Source organism: Phoca vitulina, unplaced genomic scaffold (genome assembly GCF_004348235.1).
Source record: "Phoca vitulina isolate PV1807 unplaced genomic scaffold, GSC_HSeal_1.0 scaffold548, whole genome shotgun sequence".
NCBI lineage: Eukaryota > Metazoa > Chordata > Mammalia > Carnivora > Phocidae > Phoca > Phoca vitulina.
In genome coordinates, this window is record NW_022590235.1 from 1 (window position 1) to 17,438 (window position 17,438).

Genomic DNA, 17,438 nt, shown 5'->3' on the forward strand with positions numbered 1-17,438 from the left:
TTTTTCATAAAAGGCCTTTATAATGTTGTGGCATGTATCTTCTGTACCTACTTTGTTGAGAGTTTTATCATGAATGGATATGTGTCACCTTTGCAAGGAGGCTTGAGCTATAGTGAGCACTCACCAGGGGTATACCAGTGTGGTTTAGGGGCCTGAAACTCACTGAGGCGGTAGGCCAGCTAGGGCACCTGGACTCTGTTCCTGTCTACATTATCAAGGTGGAAGAGGAATGTAGACTGTGGCACTCATCAGTCTCCTGACCCAGAGAGAGTTCCAGCAGCTTTGGCTGGTTCTTTTATTTTCTATAGCCCTTATAAAGGCATGGCTTTTTTTTTTTTTTCCTGTGCCAGAGGGCAGAGGAATCTGCTCTTGGTCTCCCATAGTATCCCTCCTCAGTGCAGTTTGCAGTGGCGGGGGTAGGGCTTCCCTTTGTTACCATGTGTCTGTTTCTCTTGCCATTCTCTGTGTGGTCTTTTGTTGTTCAGTTAGGCTTCAGTTCTTCGGGAGTGATTGCTCTATAAATAGGTGTAGATTTGGTCTGTTCCTAAAGGAGTTGAGTTCAGGATCTTCTACGTCACCATCTTGGACCAGAACCAACGATCAGTATTTTGAAGAGAACTCCAAGTGATTCTGAGGCAGTGGTCCACATCGCACTTTGTCAAACACTGCTCTAGGTCATCTTCAGTTTCTTAGAATGTTCTTGAAAAAGACATTTTGTGTGTGTGTGATGTATTGCGTAGAATATATTTATTATTGATTTTTATGATCAAGAGAGGTCTACTTAATCTTTGTGTAATTTTTTTTTTTTAAGATTTTATTTATTTATTTGAAAGAGTGAGTGAGAGAGAGAACAAGCGGGGGAAGGGTCAGAGGGAGAGGGAGAAGCAGACACCCCTGCTGAGCAGGAAGCCCGACGTGGGGCTCGATCCCAGGACCGCAGGATCATGACCTGAGCCGAAGGCAGCTGCCCAACCAACTGAGCTGCCCAGGCACCCCTCTTTGGATAATATTTTTGATACTTGTTGAGTTTTAAAATTAATGCTCGCAATTCCTACTAGATTTACCTTTAAAGTATTATCTAGTCTTTTGATGATTCTAATCTTGATAATATTCTGCTTATGACAGTTTTTAAAATTTCTTTTTATTTCAGTTTTATTTATTTGAGAGAGAAAGAGCGCAAGCAAGCATGAGCAGGGGGGAGGGGAAGAGAGAGAGTAGCAGACTCCCCACTGAGCAGGGAGCCTGATGTGGGGCTCGATCCCAGGGTCCTGGGATTGGGACTTGAGCATGAGGCAGATGCTTAACAGATGAGCCACCCAGGCATCCCTGCATATACCACTTTTTAAAGATTAAAGTAAGCACATGCTTGTTATTTTAAGGTAGTTTACAGTAAATAAGGTTAGATCAGTATAGGATAAGTTTTCCCAAATGTTAGATGTTAAAACTGGCCTAGTCTAGTTTGTTAAGTATAATGATAGCCAGTTAAGCTTTCATGATTTATCCAGAAAATCAAACTTCCTGGGCCAGTAACTTGGATCTCATGAAGAGACATTTCATCACAACAGAAGTGTATAAAACTGAACCGTACTTTGCTGTGAGGCAGATTACTGCAGCTCCCTTTACTTCTCTAAATGAGGTTGAGAATGGATGCTTACATAAACATTAAAGCATAGCCTACTTTGTTAATTTGCTAGCGGTTTTCCTTTCAGTATAATAATTTATATAACGGGATAGCTGCCTTGTATTTTTCGGAACCTTTCTAAGATATCAGTTTCTTTGGCCCTGCAGCTTTTAATGTCTTTAAGTCTAGTTTGTACAGAGTAATATAAGCATTAATACTTTTGATACTTTCATGATTTCACATTTATTTTTGCAAAGATAGGAATCAAATTTTCCTTTTTCATTTTACAGCAAATTTAAAATACAGTTATTTTAAAACATTAAAACAGCATGCATGTCTGTGATGCTAGTAGATTTTATCTTGGGTGTGTTTTATTTATTTTTTTAGAGATTTTATTTTTAGTAATCTACACTCAACAGGGGGCTTGAACCTACAACCCCAAGATCAAGAGGCACATGCTGTACTAAGACAACCAGGCACTTCTTGGGTGTGTTTTAATGTATGGCTAGTTCTCATATAATTTTAGGACAGATAAGCTATTTTCATGCTGCTTTCCAGTGCATTCCAAGTCATGTTTATAGTATAATAACTAAATATTTAGAATAATAGTATGAAACTTGGAAGAAGCTTCTATATCCAAATAATATTTTCTCATATTTAGAGAGAGGACACCATATGCAACTTTTTAGTGGTTTAAAAATAAATCATTTTTAGGGCGCCTGGGTGGCTCAGTTGGTTAAGCGACTGCCTTCGGCTCAGGTCATGATCCTAGAGGCCTGGGATCGAGTCCCGCATCGGGCTCCCTGCTCAGCAGGGAGTCTGCTTCTCCCTCTGACCCTCCCCCCTCTCATGTGCTCTCTCTCTCTCTCTCTCTCTCTCTCTCTCAAATAATAAATAAAATCTTTAAAAAGAAAAAAAAAATAAGCCAGTCTCACTACTCATTTTGTCCTAAAAAAGACCAGTACTGTGTATGTGACATTGTTACATCAGTATGCCTCCTTCCATCTAAGGTACTTAAAAACCTTCCAAGGGGTTCCTAGTTTTTTGGTTCTTTTTTTTTCCCTAAGATTTTATTTACTTTAGAGAGAGCGCGTGTGCATGTGTGCACATGCAGTGGGGGAGGGGCAGAGAGGGATGGAGAGAAGTAGAGGAGTCTCTGCTGAGCGGAGGTGGGGGCAGATCTCAGGAATCTGAGATTAGGACCTGAGCTGAAATCAAGAGTCAGATGCTTAACTGAGCCACCCAGGCACCCCCTAGTTTTTGTAGTTCTTGATGAATTTAAGTATGTGAAAGATTCCTTGAGGAGGGAAAAATATTAATAGTTCAGGCTCTGAAATCCAGGTGCTTGTGCTATATACTAATCATCTGGTCTTGGCTAAGCTCTGTAACCTTCCCAGGCCCCGGTTTTCTCATCTGTGAAATGATTACAGTAAGATTTTCTACCTCAGGGTAGTCATGAGAATGAAAGGGGATAATATTTACAAAATACTTGATGCAATACTAAGTAGTTTATTTGGTTATAGATATATTTTACAAATGTTGTGTAAGCATTCTTCACATTCTTGACTCATGTTCGGTCTGTCTTGAATTCCACAGAATAAGGACCAAATTCTGTAGGCTCTCTACATAAAAGACCACCTCAGTTTGTTTCTGTTAGGTTTGTTTTTTTATTTCACATCTTGCCATTTCCCTTTTCATACCTTCTTCCCATACTCTTTCAGGCCTTGAACTTATTTCCCCTGCTGGAAGTTGTAAGTACAATGAAAATCACCATCCTTTTCACCTAAGAGTATGGAACTAAGAGTACTTTTTTTTTTGTGTGTGTGTGTGTGTGTGTGTGTGTGTGTGTGTGAGAGAGAGAGAGATACCTTCTTTCAGAACCATTCCTTCACCCTAACCCTCAATTCCCATAGCATTTTCTCTTGTTTCAAATATTATTACTTACATCTTTATGGTATGATAATTATTTTACTGCCCAGCTGTCTTCCACACTGGGTTTTCCTTCCTGAGTAAGTGATATTTTCATGATAAAAATGAATAGGAAATCACACAGCTGAGCTAGTTAGAACTTTGTGTAAAGTAAAAGCATCCATGGTCCGATCCTTAAAGTACACAATCAGTGGGATATCTTTTTTGACTGTGTAGAGCAGTTTATGCTTATTTCTTGTTTTTCAAGTGTCTTTAGAAAAAACAAATTATCCCAGTTGAATAAATCCTGCCCATTTGGTTGGATATTAAGATACGAGAAATTATATGTCTAAAATGGGCACAATTTTATCTCTTAAGCTACACTGCATCCTACCACTTAACTAACTAACTCTTCTTATTCTACTTGTCGAGCTTTTAAGGTATAATGTGTATGAGAAACAGTCTTAATATGGAGATATACATGTATACTTACAGTTTGCAGTATGATAGTAATCCATACTTTCCTTTTGGAAAGGAAATATCAACATTTCATCTATTAGCAGCGTGATTGGTATGATGTTTGCTGTTATTTTAGAATATGGTTGAATTCAGAGAGGAAAAAGTAAACCCCTTTAAAGGAATGAAAACTTTTCTCCATCACTAGAACAAAGACAGTTTCCACCAGAAGCAGCAGGAACTAATTATGGTTCTGAGGATCTGCCACCTTTTTGGGATATGTAAGCAGCATAGTTCTTTCTTATTTTTGGACTTTCTTAATAGGGTGGGAAAGTTCTAACTTAGTAGGCGTTTCCCTATGTGTTTAGAAATTTTTATTTTAATTTATTTATTTATTTTAAATTTTATTATGTTATGTTAGTCACCATACAGTACATCATTGGTTTTTGATGTGGTGATCCACAATCCACTGTTTTCGTATAACACCCAGTGCTCCATGCAGTATGTGCCCTCCTTAATACCCATCACCGGGCTAACCAATCCCCCCTCCCCCTTCCCCTCTAAAACCCTGTTTGTTTCTCAGAGTCCATAGTGTCTCATGGTTCATCTCTCCCTCCAATTCCCCCTCCCCATTTTTCCCTTCCTTCTCCTAATGTCCTCCATGATATTCCTTATGTTCCACAAATAAGTGAAACCATATGATAATTGACTTTCTCTGCTTGACTTATTTCACTTAGCATAATCTCCTCCAGTTCCATCCATGTTGATGCAAAAGTTGGGTATTCATCTTTTCTGATGGCTGAGTAATATCCCATTGTATGTATGGACCACATCTTCTTTATCCATTCATCTGTTGAAGGGCATCTCGGCTCTTTCCATAGTTTGGCTATTGCGGACATTGCTGCTATGAACATTGGGATGCATATGGCCCTTCTTTTCACTACATCTGTGTTTTTGGGGTAAATACCCAGTAGTGCAATTGCTGGGTCATAGGGTAGCTCTATTTTTAAAGTTTTGAGGCACCTCCACACTGTTTTCCCAAGTGGCTGTACCAACTTGCATTCCCACCAACAGTGTAAGAGGGTTCCCCTTTCTCCACAACCTCTCCAACATTTGCTGTTTCTTTCCCTGTCCATTTTTTCCATTCTAACTGGTGTAAGGTGGTATCTCAGTGTGGTTTTGATTTGGATTTCCCTGATGGCTAATGATGATGAACATTTTTTCATGTGTCTGTTAGCCATTTGTATGTCTTCTTCAGAGAAGTGTCTGTTCATCTCTTCTGCCCACTTTTTGACTTGATTATTTGTTTTTTGGTTGTTGAGTTTGAGAAGTTCTTTATAGATCTTGGATACCAGCCCTTTATCTGTAGCGTCATTTGCAAATATCTTCTCCCATTCTGTGGGTTGCCTCTTTGTTTTGTTGACTGTTTCCTTTGCTGTGCAGAAGCTTTGTATCTTGATGAAGTCCCAAAAGTTCATTTTTGCTTTTGTTTCACTAGCCTTTGGAGATGTATCTTGAAAGAAGTTGCTGTGGCCGATGTCAAAGAGGTTACTGCCTATGTTCTCCTCTAGGATTTTGATGGATTCCTGTCTCACACTGAGGTCTTTCATCCACTTTGAGTTTATCTTTGTGTATGGTGTTAGAGAATGGTCGAGTTTCATTCTTCTGTATATAGCTGTCCAATTTTCCCAGCACCATTTATTGAAGAGACTGTCTTTTTTCCATTGCATGGTTTTTCCTGCTTTGTCAAAGATTATTTGACCATAGAGTTGAGGGTCCATATCTGGGTTCTCTATTCTGTTCCATTGGTCTGTATGTCTGTTTTTGTGCCACTACCATGCTGTCTTGGTGATCACAGCTTTGTAATATAGCTTGAAATCAGGCAACGTGATGCCCCGGATTTGTGTTTCTTTTTCACCATTTCCTTGGCGATTCGGGGTCTTTTCTGATTCCATACAAATTTTAGGATTGTTTGTTCCAGCACTTTGAAAAATGTCATTGGAATTTTGATTGGGATGGCATTTAAGGTATAGATTGCTCTGGGTAGCATAGACATTTTAACAATGTTTATTCTTCCGATCTATGAGCATGGAATATTTTTCCATCTTTTTGTGTCTTCTTCAATTTCTTTCATGAGTGTTTTGTAGTTCCTAGAGTATAGATCCTTTACCTCTTTGGTTAGGTTTAGTCTGAGGTATCTTATGGTTTTTGGTGCTATTGTAAATGCAATCGTTTCTCTAATTTCTCTTTCTGCAGTTGCGTTGTTAGTGTATAAGAAAGCAACTGATTTCTGTGCATTGATTTTGTATCCTGCCACATTACTGAATTGCTGGATGAGTTCTAGTAATTTGGGGGTGGAGTCTTTTGGGTTTTCCACATGAAGTATCATGTCGTCTGGGAAAAGAGAGAGTTTGACTTCTTCTTTGCCAATTTGAATACCTTTTATTTCTTTTTGTTGTCTGATTGCTGTTGCTAGGACTTTTAGTACTATGTTGAACAATAGTGGCGAGAGTGGGCATTCTTGATATGTTCCTGATCTTAAGGGAAAGGCTCTCAGCTTTTCCCCATTGAGGATGATATTCGCTGTGGGTTTTTCATAGATGGATTTTATGAACTTGAGGAATGTTCCTTCTATCCCTATACTCTAGAGAGTTTTAATCAGGAAAGGATGTTGTATTTTGTCAAATGCTTTTTCTGCATCAATTGAGAGGACCATATGGTTCTTCTCCCTCCTCTTATTAATGTGTTCTATCACATTGATTGATTTGCGAATGTTGAACCACCCTTGCATCCTGGGGATAAATCCCACTTGGTCATGGTGGATGATCCTTTTAATGTATTATTGGATCCTATTAGCTAGGATTTTTTTGAGGATTTTGGAATCCATATTCATCAGGGATATCAGTCTGAAATTCTCCTTTTTGATGGGGTCTTTGCCTGGTTTGGGGATTAAGGTAATGCTGGCCTCATAGAATGAGTTTGGAAGTTTTCCTTCTGTTTTTATTTTTTGAAACAGCTTCAGTAGAATAGGTATTATTTCTTCTTTGAATGTCTGGTAGAATTCCCCAGGGAATCCATCAGGCCCTGGACTCTTGTTTTTTGGGAGGTTTTGGATCACTGCTTCAATCTCGTTACTGGTTATTGGCCTATTCAGGTTGTCAATTTCTTCCTGTTTCAGTCTTGGCAGCTTATAGGTTTCCAGGAAGGCCTCCATTTCATCCAGATTGCTCAGTTTATTGGCATATAGTTGTTGATAATAATTTCTAATAATTGTTTCTATTTCCTTGGTGTTAGTCGTGATCTCTCCCCTTTCATTCATAATTTTATTAATTTGGGTCCTTTCTCTTTTCTTTTGGATAAGTCTGGCCAGTGGTTTATCGATCTTATTAATTCTTTCAAAGAACCAGCTTCTAGTTTCGTTGATCTGATCTACTGTGTTTCTGGTTTCTAATTCATTGATTTCTGCTCTAATTTTAATTATTTCTCTTCTAGTAAATGGCTTAGGCGTCATTTGTTGCTTTTTCTCTAGTTCTTTGAGGTGTAGAGTTAGTTGGTGAATTCGGGATTTTTCTATTTTTTTGAGTGAGGCTTGGATGGCTATATATTTCCCCTTTAGGGCCGCCTTTGCAGTATTAGTAAGTTTTGGACTGATGTGTTTTCATTCTCATGTGTTTCCATGAATTGTTTAAGTTCTTCTTTGATTTCCTGATTGACCCAAACATTCTTGAGCAGAGTGGTCTTTAGCTTCCAAGTGTTTGAATTTCTGCCAAATTTTTTCTTGCGATTGAGTTCCAATTTTAGAGCATTGAGAATATGCAGGGAATAATCTCAATCTTTTGGTATCGGTTGAGACCTGATTTGTGACCCAGTATATGGTCTATTCTGGAGAAAGTTCCATGTGCGCTCGAGAAGAATGAGTATTCTGTTGTTTTAGGGTGGAATGTTCTGTAAATATCTATGAGGTCCATCTGGTCCAATGTATCATTCAAAGCTCTTGTTTCCTTGTTGATTTTCTGCTTAGATGATCTGTCCATTGCTGAGAGTGGAGTATTGAGGTCTCCTACAATTAACGTATTGTTATCAATGTGACTCTTTATTTTGGTTAACAGTTGGCTTATGTAGATGGCTGCTCCCATGTTGGGGGCGTAGATATTTACAATTGTTAGATCTTCTTGTTGGATAGACCCTTTAAGAATGATATAGTGTCCTGTATCTCCTATTACAGACTTTAGTTTAAAATCTAATTTGTCTGATATAAGAATTGCTACCCCAGCTTTCTTTTGAGGTCTGCTGGCATGGAAGATGGATCTTCATGCCTTCACTTTCAGTCTGGATGTATCTTTAGGTTCAAAATGAGTCTCTTGTAGACAGCATATGGATGGGTCCTGTCTTTTTATCCAATCTGCAACCCCGTGCCGTTTTATGGGAGCGTTTAGGCCATTCATGTTGAGAGTGATTATTGAAAGATATGAATTAATTGTCATCATGTTGCCTGTGAAGACCTTGTTTTTATAGATTGTCCCTGTAAATTTCTGTTGTATATCACTTTTGGGGTCTTTCTCCTTTTATAGAACCCCCCCTTAATATTTCTTGCAGAGCCGGCTTAGTGGTCACATATTCTTTCAGTTTCTGCCAGTCGTGGAAGCTCTGCGTCTCTCCATCCATTCTAAATGAAAGCCTTGCTGGATAAAGTATTCTTGGCTGTATGTTCTTCTCATTTAGTACCCTGAATATGTCTTGCCAGGCCTTTCTGGCTTGTCTCTGTGGATAGGTCTGACGTTATTCTGATGTTCCTCCCTCTGTACGTAAGGACTCTCTTCCCCCTAACTGCCCTTAAGATGGTTTCCTTGGTTCTAAGATTTGCAGGTTTTACTGTTACATGCCAGGGTGTTGGCCTGTTTTCCTTGATCTTGGGAGGGGTCCTCTCTGCCTCTAGGACTCGAATGTTTGTTTCATTCCCCAGATTAGGGAAGTTCTCAGCTACGATTTGCTCAAATACATCTGCTAGTCCTCTCTCTCTCTCCACTCTCTCCGGGATTCCAATGATTCTGACATTGGAACGCTTCATGGTGTCACTTATTTCTCTGATTCTTTTTTCTTGGATTCTGAGTTGTTTTTCCCTGGCCTCCTCTTTTCCCTTTTTATCTATTATATTGTCTTCCAGGTCGCTTATTCGCTCTTCTGCCTCAGTTACCCTAGCTGTTAGATTATCTAGATTGGATTGGATCTCATTGATAGCATTTTTAAGTTCTGCCAATTCAGCTTTCATTTCTGCCCTTAGAGACTCTATGTTGCCATTAATTGATTTCTCCATTCTAGCCATTGTCTTCACAATTGCTAGCCTGAATTCCATCTCTGACATCTTGGTTATATCTGCATCCATTTGTAAATCTGCAGCATAAGTCATAATCTCTGAGTCTTTTCTGTTTTGGGGGCTCCTCCTCCTAGTCATTCTGTTGATGGCGTGTTTGAGGGAATGCATAGAGTCCAAATTATTGACCAGAACCCAAGCAAGATGCACCTGTTTTCTTGGGACCTTAGGGTTGCTGGCCTCTTGTTTTCCCAGCCTGTCTTCTGCGGGAGGGGCCTGCTGTGCAGTTACTCAGGCAACCCTGTTTGGGCGGAGTTGCCCTGCGCCCCTGTGGCGGGGGATGGGCTCAACGGGAATCAATTTTTGGGGCTTTTGTTCTCTGGCAGCTTTCCCTGGCGGCTTTCCGCGTCTCTTCCGCCAGTCAGAGCAGAAGAGACCGTTTCCAACCCTCTGCCTTAGAGCAGAGAGACCGCAGTCTGTTCTTCAGTGAGTTCTCCAGACCACACTGTCTCCGTTTCTGTCCGTGCTGCTATAAACTGCAGCCTCCTGGGTTGTGCGCTCCCAGTCCTGCCTCCAGGTCGGGGCACGTCTCTGCCCTTTGTGCTTCTAAAACAGCCAGCCGCTCCCAGTTCGGCGCCCGCAACACCGCCGCTCTGGGTTTCCGCCCTGGGGCCTGCAGATTGCAGGCGCAACCCCGCTGCTCCGGGTCCGCCCCGGGGGCTGCCCTAGAGTCCTTTCCCCATCGCTGCGGGTCTGCGAGTCTGTGCCCGTCCGCAGCGCACGAGGTTGTCGCTCACCGGCTGTGTAGGATCCCCACGGCCAGGCACCCTCCCGCTGCCGTTTATCCTCCGATATCTGCCTGAGGAATCACGGCTCCCCGCTTCGTACCTCCAAACCAACCACCTGCGATATTCTGTTTGTAGAGATCCAGATCTTCTTACATCTCAGGCTGGTTTCGTGGGTGCTCAGAGTGGTCTGGTGGATATTCAGCTCAATTCCGGGGACCAGTTGAAATAGGGTCCCCTACTCCTCCGCCATCTTTTCCCCCTTCCTGTGGTTCGAAATTTTTAAGTTGGTGTTGCTGAAGATTGAATGGTAGGTTTCACCTACTTATATTGTAGTACACACATTCATTTTTGCCTGCCTTTCTTATAATCCTAGATATAAACAAATTGCTAGATACACCAAACTGACATTATTTGAGAACGTTCTCAAGTTGGAAGCTTTTCGTTACAAAAATCAGTAAAGCAAGAATACAATGATAGAAGACTGGAACCAGAAAAAACATACATTTTTCCTTAGTATTCATGTTGTCTGAAATAAAGCAAAATGGACTTTAGAGGCGTTGATAGATACAGGGAGGGAGGTCAGAAGTTTTGGAGAAAAGCAGGCATAGTAAAACATGGATCCTGTGGCGTAATCACCTATGTTACATCTCATTATTTACTATTTTACTTGGGAAAATTACTTAAATTCCTTCTACCTCAGTTTCCTCACCTATAATATTCTTGGAACAGTGACTGACACAGTAAGCAATCAAATGTCATTCCAAGCAAGAAATAGTAAATAAAAATGTTTTTCATTAATCCTGAATTACTAATATAAGATACATGAAATTCCATTGATAGTCTTTTTTAGAATGCTGTATTTGATGTTTTATTTCAAACTAGAAAGTATTTAAAAGGATTTTTTAGGTTCTCTTATGACCTACAGTCCCTCTTACTGTGTTTTTCCCATGAGGTCTTAAAAGATTTCAGCTACAGTTTCTCCTTCCAGTGTTTTTCAGGAACATAACTCTCAGATGGGGAAGTAATGCTGTACCTAACAGCAAAAGTAGATGTACAAACCAAGTAAGTTCACTAACTACTGAAGTAACTGGCTTCTTCTCTTAGGTTTTTGAGTTAGAGTTTGATTTGAATCCTACACTATTGACTCTTCATTTAATAACCAATATTTATTGGGCATCTTACACACAATGATGAGTTGGGGGGACACAATGATGAACAAAACAGACCTGTACCCTCACAGAGCTAACTAACATCTACTAGCTTTAACATGGGCAAATTACTTTACCTTTTTGATCCTATAAAATGTAGGTGATACCTACCTCATAGAATTGTTTGGATGAATTTAAATGATATAATATTAAAAGAATGTAGTGCATGGTACTGGGACATGGTGAGTACTGAAATGTTAATTCCTTTGTGTCTTCTATTACAATCAATCAGTTACCACTACGGAAAGAATATAGTGGAGGATGCATTAAAACTTCTATAATAGTCTTGTAGTGAATTGTACTCAGGAGAGTTTTTGAAAATTTATAATTTGGGAAGTTATAAAACTTGCTACTTACATCTGAGAGTGGAAATGCTGATAATGAAGAAATATGTGGGTATAAATTTAAAGATTTTTATCCTATAAAAACAGTGTTTTACTACTTTTTCTAACACTTACTAATAATAGCTTAGATTGGTTTCAAATGCTTTATAGGTATCAACTTATTTAATATTCTTAAGAATTCTGTGAAGCAGTTGCTACTATTTATTATACTTTATAAATAAGGAAACCGAGGCAGAGAGATTAAGTGCAAAGTCTTACTGACACTAAGTAGGGCTTGGATGCATCTCCTAGAATCTGGTTCTAGAGCCCATGCTTTTCACCACTATGTTAGGCTGCCTGTAAAAGAAATAGGAGTTTTTAACATTGACCCAGTATTCTCATTATTCTAAATACATCTCTCTTTTCCTGCTCATTTATTCAATGAGACATTTTTCTTTTATATTCTTTTAAAAAGCTGTCATGGATGCACTGGTAGAAGATGATATCTGCATTCTGAATCATGAAAAAGCACATAGGAGAGACACAGTGACTCCAATCTCAATATATTCAGGAGATGAATCTGTTGCTTCACATTTTGCCCTTGTCACTGCATATGAAGACATCAAAAAACGACTTAAGGATTCAGAGAAAGAGAACTCTTTCTTAAAGAAAAGAGTAAGATTTTTGGAAGAAAAGGTAATTATTATCTTTATTATATTTTATGACTCAAAGAATAATTCGAAATACTTGAAATTTAAAAAATTTTTCTAACCTGTCTTCCCTGGTTGTACTAAGTTTCCAAGGATAACTCACAGCTAGTCTCAAAACCCAGTACTTCTCATACTGTGCTTCACATATCACGTACGTGGTGAATATTTGTAGAATAGGATTTGCAATATATTTTTCTTGGAATGTATTTTTCTTTTTTTAGATTGCTTTACCTTCATAAACTGTATGTATTTTATTCAGGATTTTAAAATCTGTGCAAAAGGGCGCCTGGGTGGCTCAGTCGTTGGGTGTCTGCCTTCGGCTCAGGTCATGATCCCAGGGTCCTGGGATCGAGTCCTGCATCGGGCTCTCTGCTCTGCAGGAAGCCTGCTTCTCCCTCTCCCATTCCCCCTGCTTGTGTTCCCTCTCTCACTGTGTCTCTGTCAAATAAATAAATAAAATCTTAAAAAAAATAAAAAAATAAAATCTGTGTAAAAAATGATATGCCAGCAAAGGAAATTAAATGTCAAAGGAGGAATCTCCTGTAACATTGTTCTAATGTTTAAAAACGTGTTCACCAGGATTGACATCTTTACCTCAACATTCTCTTTTGTTCTTGAACACACAGAATAATGCTTTAACTGATAAATTACCTTTCTCTGTTTACCTTTCTCATGCAGAAACCTGACACTCTTAAATGTTACAGAATATATAAGCTTGATAGTTGATTCCATTATAAATCATCATATCTACTTGGCTTTTTGTACTGGGAAATCTTCATCACTCACCCTTTTATATTTTGAGTTTTAAGAAGTTTTAACTTAGTTTTATGTTTCTTCAGATTAGATCATTGTATTTGTATTTTATAAACAGCAGCTTCCTCAAAAGGGAAGGAAATGGATTCTTAGCTGCCAAGGAAATGAATTATCTTGTTATTAAAAACTTTAGGATGGGGCTTGGTTAGAGTTTGATTCATCTAGGAGAAATAAGAGAAAGGAAGTCAGTTGTAAAAATCATAATTTCTTTATATTCATATACATTGTCTTTAATGGTAATCAAATAAATTTGTGATACAATTGGATAGAGTGAGAAAAGGTTAACATTTTGGAGCTTGTAGTTATGCTCATTTTAAAATTAAGTAGAAAAATGTGCTTTGGTATAGCTAACATTGGCAATATTTCTGTACTTTGTGACCAACAAGCCTATAATTTCTATTCTGGAATAATACAGTATTTAATGAACTACCACATTTATTCTTTAAAAAGTCAAGTATACCTTAACTTGTCATTTTTTCTAATGGTGGAAATGAAATACTACTGGCTTGGAAAACACCTAAGTATTATAAAAGAATGATGTACTGTTTTAGTATGATGAATTAATATATGTTATAACAAAAAATACTGATTAAAAGCATAAAATAGAAGACTTTAAAAATATTTACCTGTACTTTTTTGCTTTCTTAATCAGGAAGGCTTACTTGTTGGAAGTGAAATGTTTACCTAATTATACTCCAGGCTTTATCCCTGCATTACAAAGAAAAGTAAGGTGTGGAGCCATCAGAAGACTGGCTTCTTTTTTGTTTTGTTTGTTTTGTAGAATACTTTCTTTAAGCTTTCCCTTCTAATTTTATACCATTAGCTTATAGGAGCTCGATTAGATGAAGAAACAAGTTCTGTGGGACGTGAACAAGTAAATAAAGCCTATCATGCATATCGAGAGGTTTGCATTGATAGAGATAATTTGAAAAGCAAATTGGATAAAATGGTAAGTTGGTTTGAAAACAATCTCTATGTATTGCAAATGAGTTTTCTTCTTCAGGAAGTTTAAAATTAGAAGTAAGAGAAATACTTACATTTATTAAATAAAAAATTAAAAATATACATCCTTAAGGCAAAAATAGGAATTTTTAATGGCGATATTTATAACTTATTTCTGTACAAAATAAATATATAGTATGTAATGATGTTTAGGAATTAAGTATATCTAACACCACTAACTTATTTTGAAAAATCATGACATGGTAGAATTTGTCAATGTGTTTTTAAAAGAAAAAAAGCCAGTGAATAGTATGTCCTAAGTTTGAAAAAGAAAAAAGAGATTAGTGAAAAACTGGGTTCATTTTCCCACCTTGCTTTTTAAAGGCCTAAATCTGTTTTTTTCATCTACCTGAAAATTAATATATATCAACCTATAGATTTTATTGAATGTAATTTGGCATTTTCCCTACTTAACTAGAATAAAGACAACTCTGAATCTTTGAAAGTATTGAATGAACAGCTACAATCTAAAGAAGTAGAACTCCTCCAGCTAAGGACAGAGGTGGAAACTCAGCAGGGTATGCCACTTACTTGTTACAAATATTATAATGGAATCAATATAATTTTCCATTTATGTGTTATATCCATTATCAGTTTTCTGTATCTGTATGCTAAGGCCTTATTTTATAATTTTAGGCTTACATTAATTTCTCTGATCTGCTTTCACCAAAATATCAACTGCTTTAACTTTTCCTTAGATATAAGTTGCACTTTTCCTAGAGAAAATTTGATGGTTTTTATTCAGGGCTAGTTTGTGATGAAGTAGATGAAGAAAGGAGTAGAACTCCATCCTTGTCAAAACGTCTTGCCTGCTGGTATGTCCTAGCTTTTCCTTTCTACTGAACTTTTGCCCGCTATTTAGACATACTGTCATGGAGTAGTTACAATTACTCTTTTTTTTTTTTTTTTTTTTTTTTTAATTTCTGAAGATTGTTAAAATGTGCAGATGAGATGCTGGAGTGAATAATTAGTTCTGGAACATATGGCTATTGGCCTGTTCCCATGAACATTCTGATGAGACAAGCTGAAGAGTAGGTCTCTGAGAGAGACCTTTTGATAGGAGTTTGAGATGAGCTCTCTTACAGTAGCTGGTTGGGGCTTTTTCTAGATAGACTAAAGAACTAACTCAAAGGTAATTCATTATCCAGTTGTATTGAGTTTCTACAGTAGATGTTTATGAATAAATTGTTTTGACATCATGTTCTAGGCCTGATGATCATACTTTATACTCTGAGGGGACTAGATGGAGTAGAGACATGAGCTTCAGTTTCCTCACTTCATTTAATTATCACTGTCTTAACCTTGACTTATATATTATTGACTTGTCAAAAGTTTTAGCATGTGTTTGATTAGTGTTATATATTTTAAAGTTCCAGAATGACAAACTTGTACTTTAACCTAAACAGAAGATCAGAGGTAGTGGTGATTAATACATTCTGAAACAAGATTGGTAGGTTTCTTATTCTCATTAGCATAGATCTTTGAAAGTAATTACTGTTTTTAAAAAACAGTTAGTTGTGCATCTTTTGTATTAGTTTTTGTATTATCTACATTTTACTAGTATAACCTTTATGGAATTACAACAGATGTAGAAGGCAGAAATAATAGTTAATGTCCATCCTTTTTTTAGTGATGAGGAATTTAAATCCACCTTCATCAGACTGGGAGGTGGAAAAGTTGAGCTGTGACCTGAAGATCCATGGTTTGGAACAAGAACTGGAACTGATGAGGAAAGAATGTAGTGACCTCAAAATACAGCTACAAAAAGCCAAACAAACGGTACTACAGAATTATTAAATTGAGAAATTCAGTATTCTGTGTATGCTATTGCTAGGATTTATAACTAAAGATTAAATCATGGAGTTAACATACATTATAACTACCTAGAGAGTTACATTCTCTGAAAAATTTACGTTTATCTTCCCTTTTAATCATTTTGTCTAAAATATGATACACTGTATACTTCTAGCATAATCTCAGAATTATATAATTTTGTTTTAAAAAGCTCATTTTAAAAAAGCTTACTAGTTCATTTATTAATTTATTAAAGCTATTCCTTTTAAACTCCTTTCCTTCAGTTTCCTTAAGTCATTTTTTTCTGTAAAGTTTTTAAGTTTATCATTTTAATTTAATAATTTGATTAATATAGACACCACAAGAGACAACTTAGTTTTTAGAACTCTTAAAAAGAAAAGAAAAAACTTGACAGAGTCTACTAATTTTCAAAGGTCTCAATACTTTTGGGCAACTTCAATTTTCAGCAAATAGCTGAGATTTTAAGAATTGGGGGGAAAAAGTAAAAACAACCGTGCTGAGCTGCTGAAGTATGGTTAGCCTGAAGTCATCCACTAAAACACACGTTGCCTTTCAGGTCCTCACCAAGTCTGTTCACTAATACTTTACATTGGTTCTAACAAAGTTGAATACAAGTTTTTAGATGTCATGACAGTGCTGAAGAGAAAAAGAAGAAATGGTAGAGAAAAGGAGGAGTTGTGAGAGCAATGTACCAAATGCAAAGTTTAAAATAGTTGTTGTAAGAAAAGTTTAGTAGTCTAGAGTCAAACAGCCATTATATACATTCATGTATTTTAAATAAGTTAACCAGTTAGATAATTATTTCTCAACCGTTTTGCCCATCACAGCATTCTAACCCCATTGAGGAGCTGTGTCACCTACCCCAGGTTTCTTTTGGGATGCCAATACCTAAAAAGACACTACTTCCCGTATTCCCTGATTGCCAGCCAGGACACTCGCGCCTGAATCCCAACTGTCCTGACATCCTGACTGACAGCCAGGCATTAAGAATAATATAGCATTCCACCTTGGCCTTAGCCAAATTAATTCCTCTGAACTGGACAATGAGAACTTGTTTTCAAGCCTCCAGACCTGGTAAAGGGGAAACACTATAGAGATTATTGTCAGTTCCTGTTAGGGCAAAATACTTTTTTTCCTACTTAACATCTGAAGTTAATTTCTGCAGTTACATACAGTTCCTTCAAAGGCTTCCAGCATCCTATCCCATAAGCTTAGGTGCCATAGCCCCTGAGAAGCTGGCTAGCTGGCTGGCTGGCTGGTGTACTTGCTTGTTTGTTTATGTATGTTTTTCTTAATTTTAATTTTTAAAAATATTTTAATTCCAGTCTAACATGTACAAGTGTTATATTAGTTTCAGGTGTACACTATAGTGATTCAGCAGGTCAGGCCTGGTTAGTACTTGGATGGGAGCAATTCTATATTAACTGCTCATCATGATAAGTGTACTCTTAATCTCCTTCACATATTTTACCCATCCCCCCTA

General features: G+C 37.6%; 1 protein-coding gene across 1 annotated transcript; it reads left to right on the forward strand.

Moving 5' to 3' along the window:
• Nucleotides 1-10,331: 10,331 nt before the first annotated feature.
• Nucleotides 10,332-16,058, forward strand: LOC116629290 (5-azacytidine-induced protein 2). The gene is made up of 4 exons (XM_032399596.1): nucleotides 10,332-12,311; nucleotides 13,962-14,087; nucleotides 14,559-14,658; nucleotides 15,771-16,058. The coding sequence occupies exons 1-4, from the start codon at nucleotides 12,096-12,098 to the stop codon at nucleotides 15,935-15,937; spliced, it is 609 nt and encodes a 202-aa protein (XP_032255487.1). The 5' UTR covers nucleotides 10,332-12,095; the 3' UTR covers nucleotides 15,938-16,058.
• Nucleotides 16,059-17,438: the final 1,380 nt, after the last annotated feature.

Bases quoted from the DNA above. Each gene is read 5' to 3' on its own strand.
- LOC116629290 (XM_032399596.1), top strand. From the start codon at position 12,096: ATGGATGCACTGGTAGAAGATGATATCTGCATTCTGAATCATGAAAAA. The intron at 12,312-13,961 runs GTAATTATTATC...TTATACCATTAG, and splicing joins TAAGATTTTTGGAAGAAAAG to CTTATAGGAGCTCGATTAGA. The intron at 14,088-14,558 runs GTAAGTTGGTTT...CTACTTAACTAG, and splicing joins AAAGCAAATTGGATAAAATG to AATAAAGACAACTCTGAATC.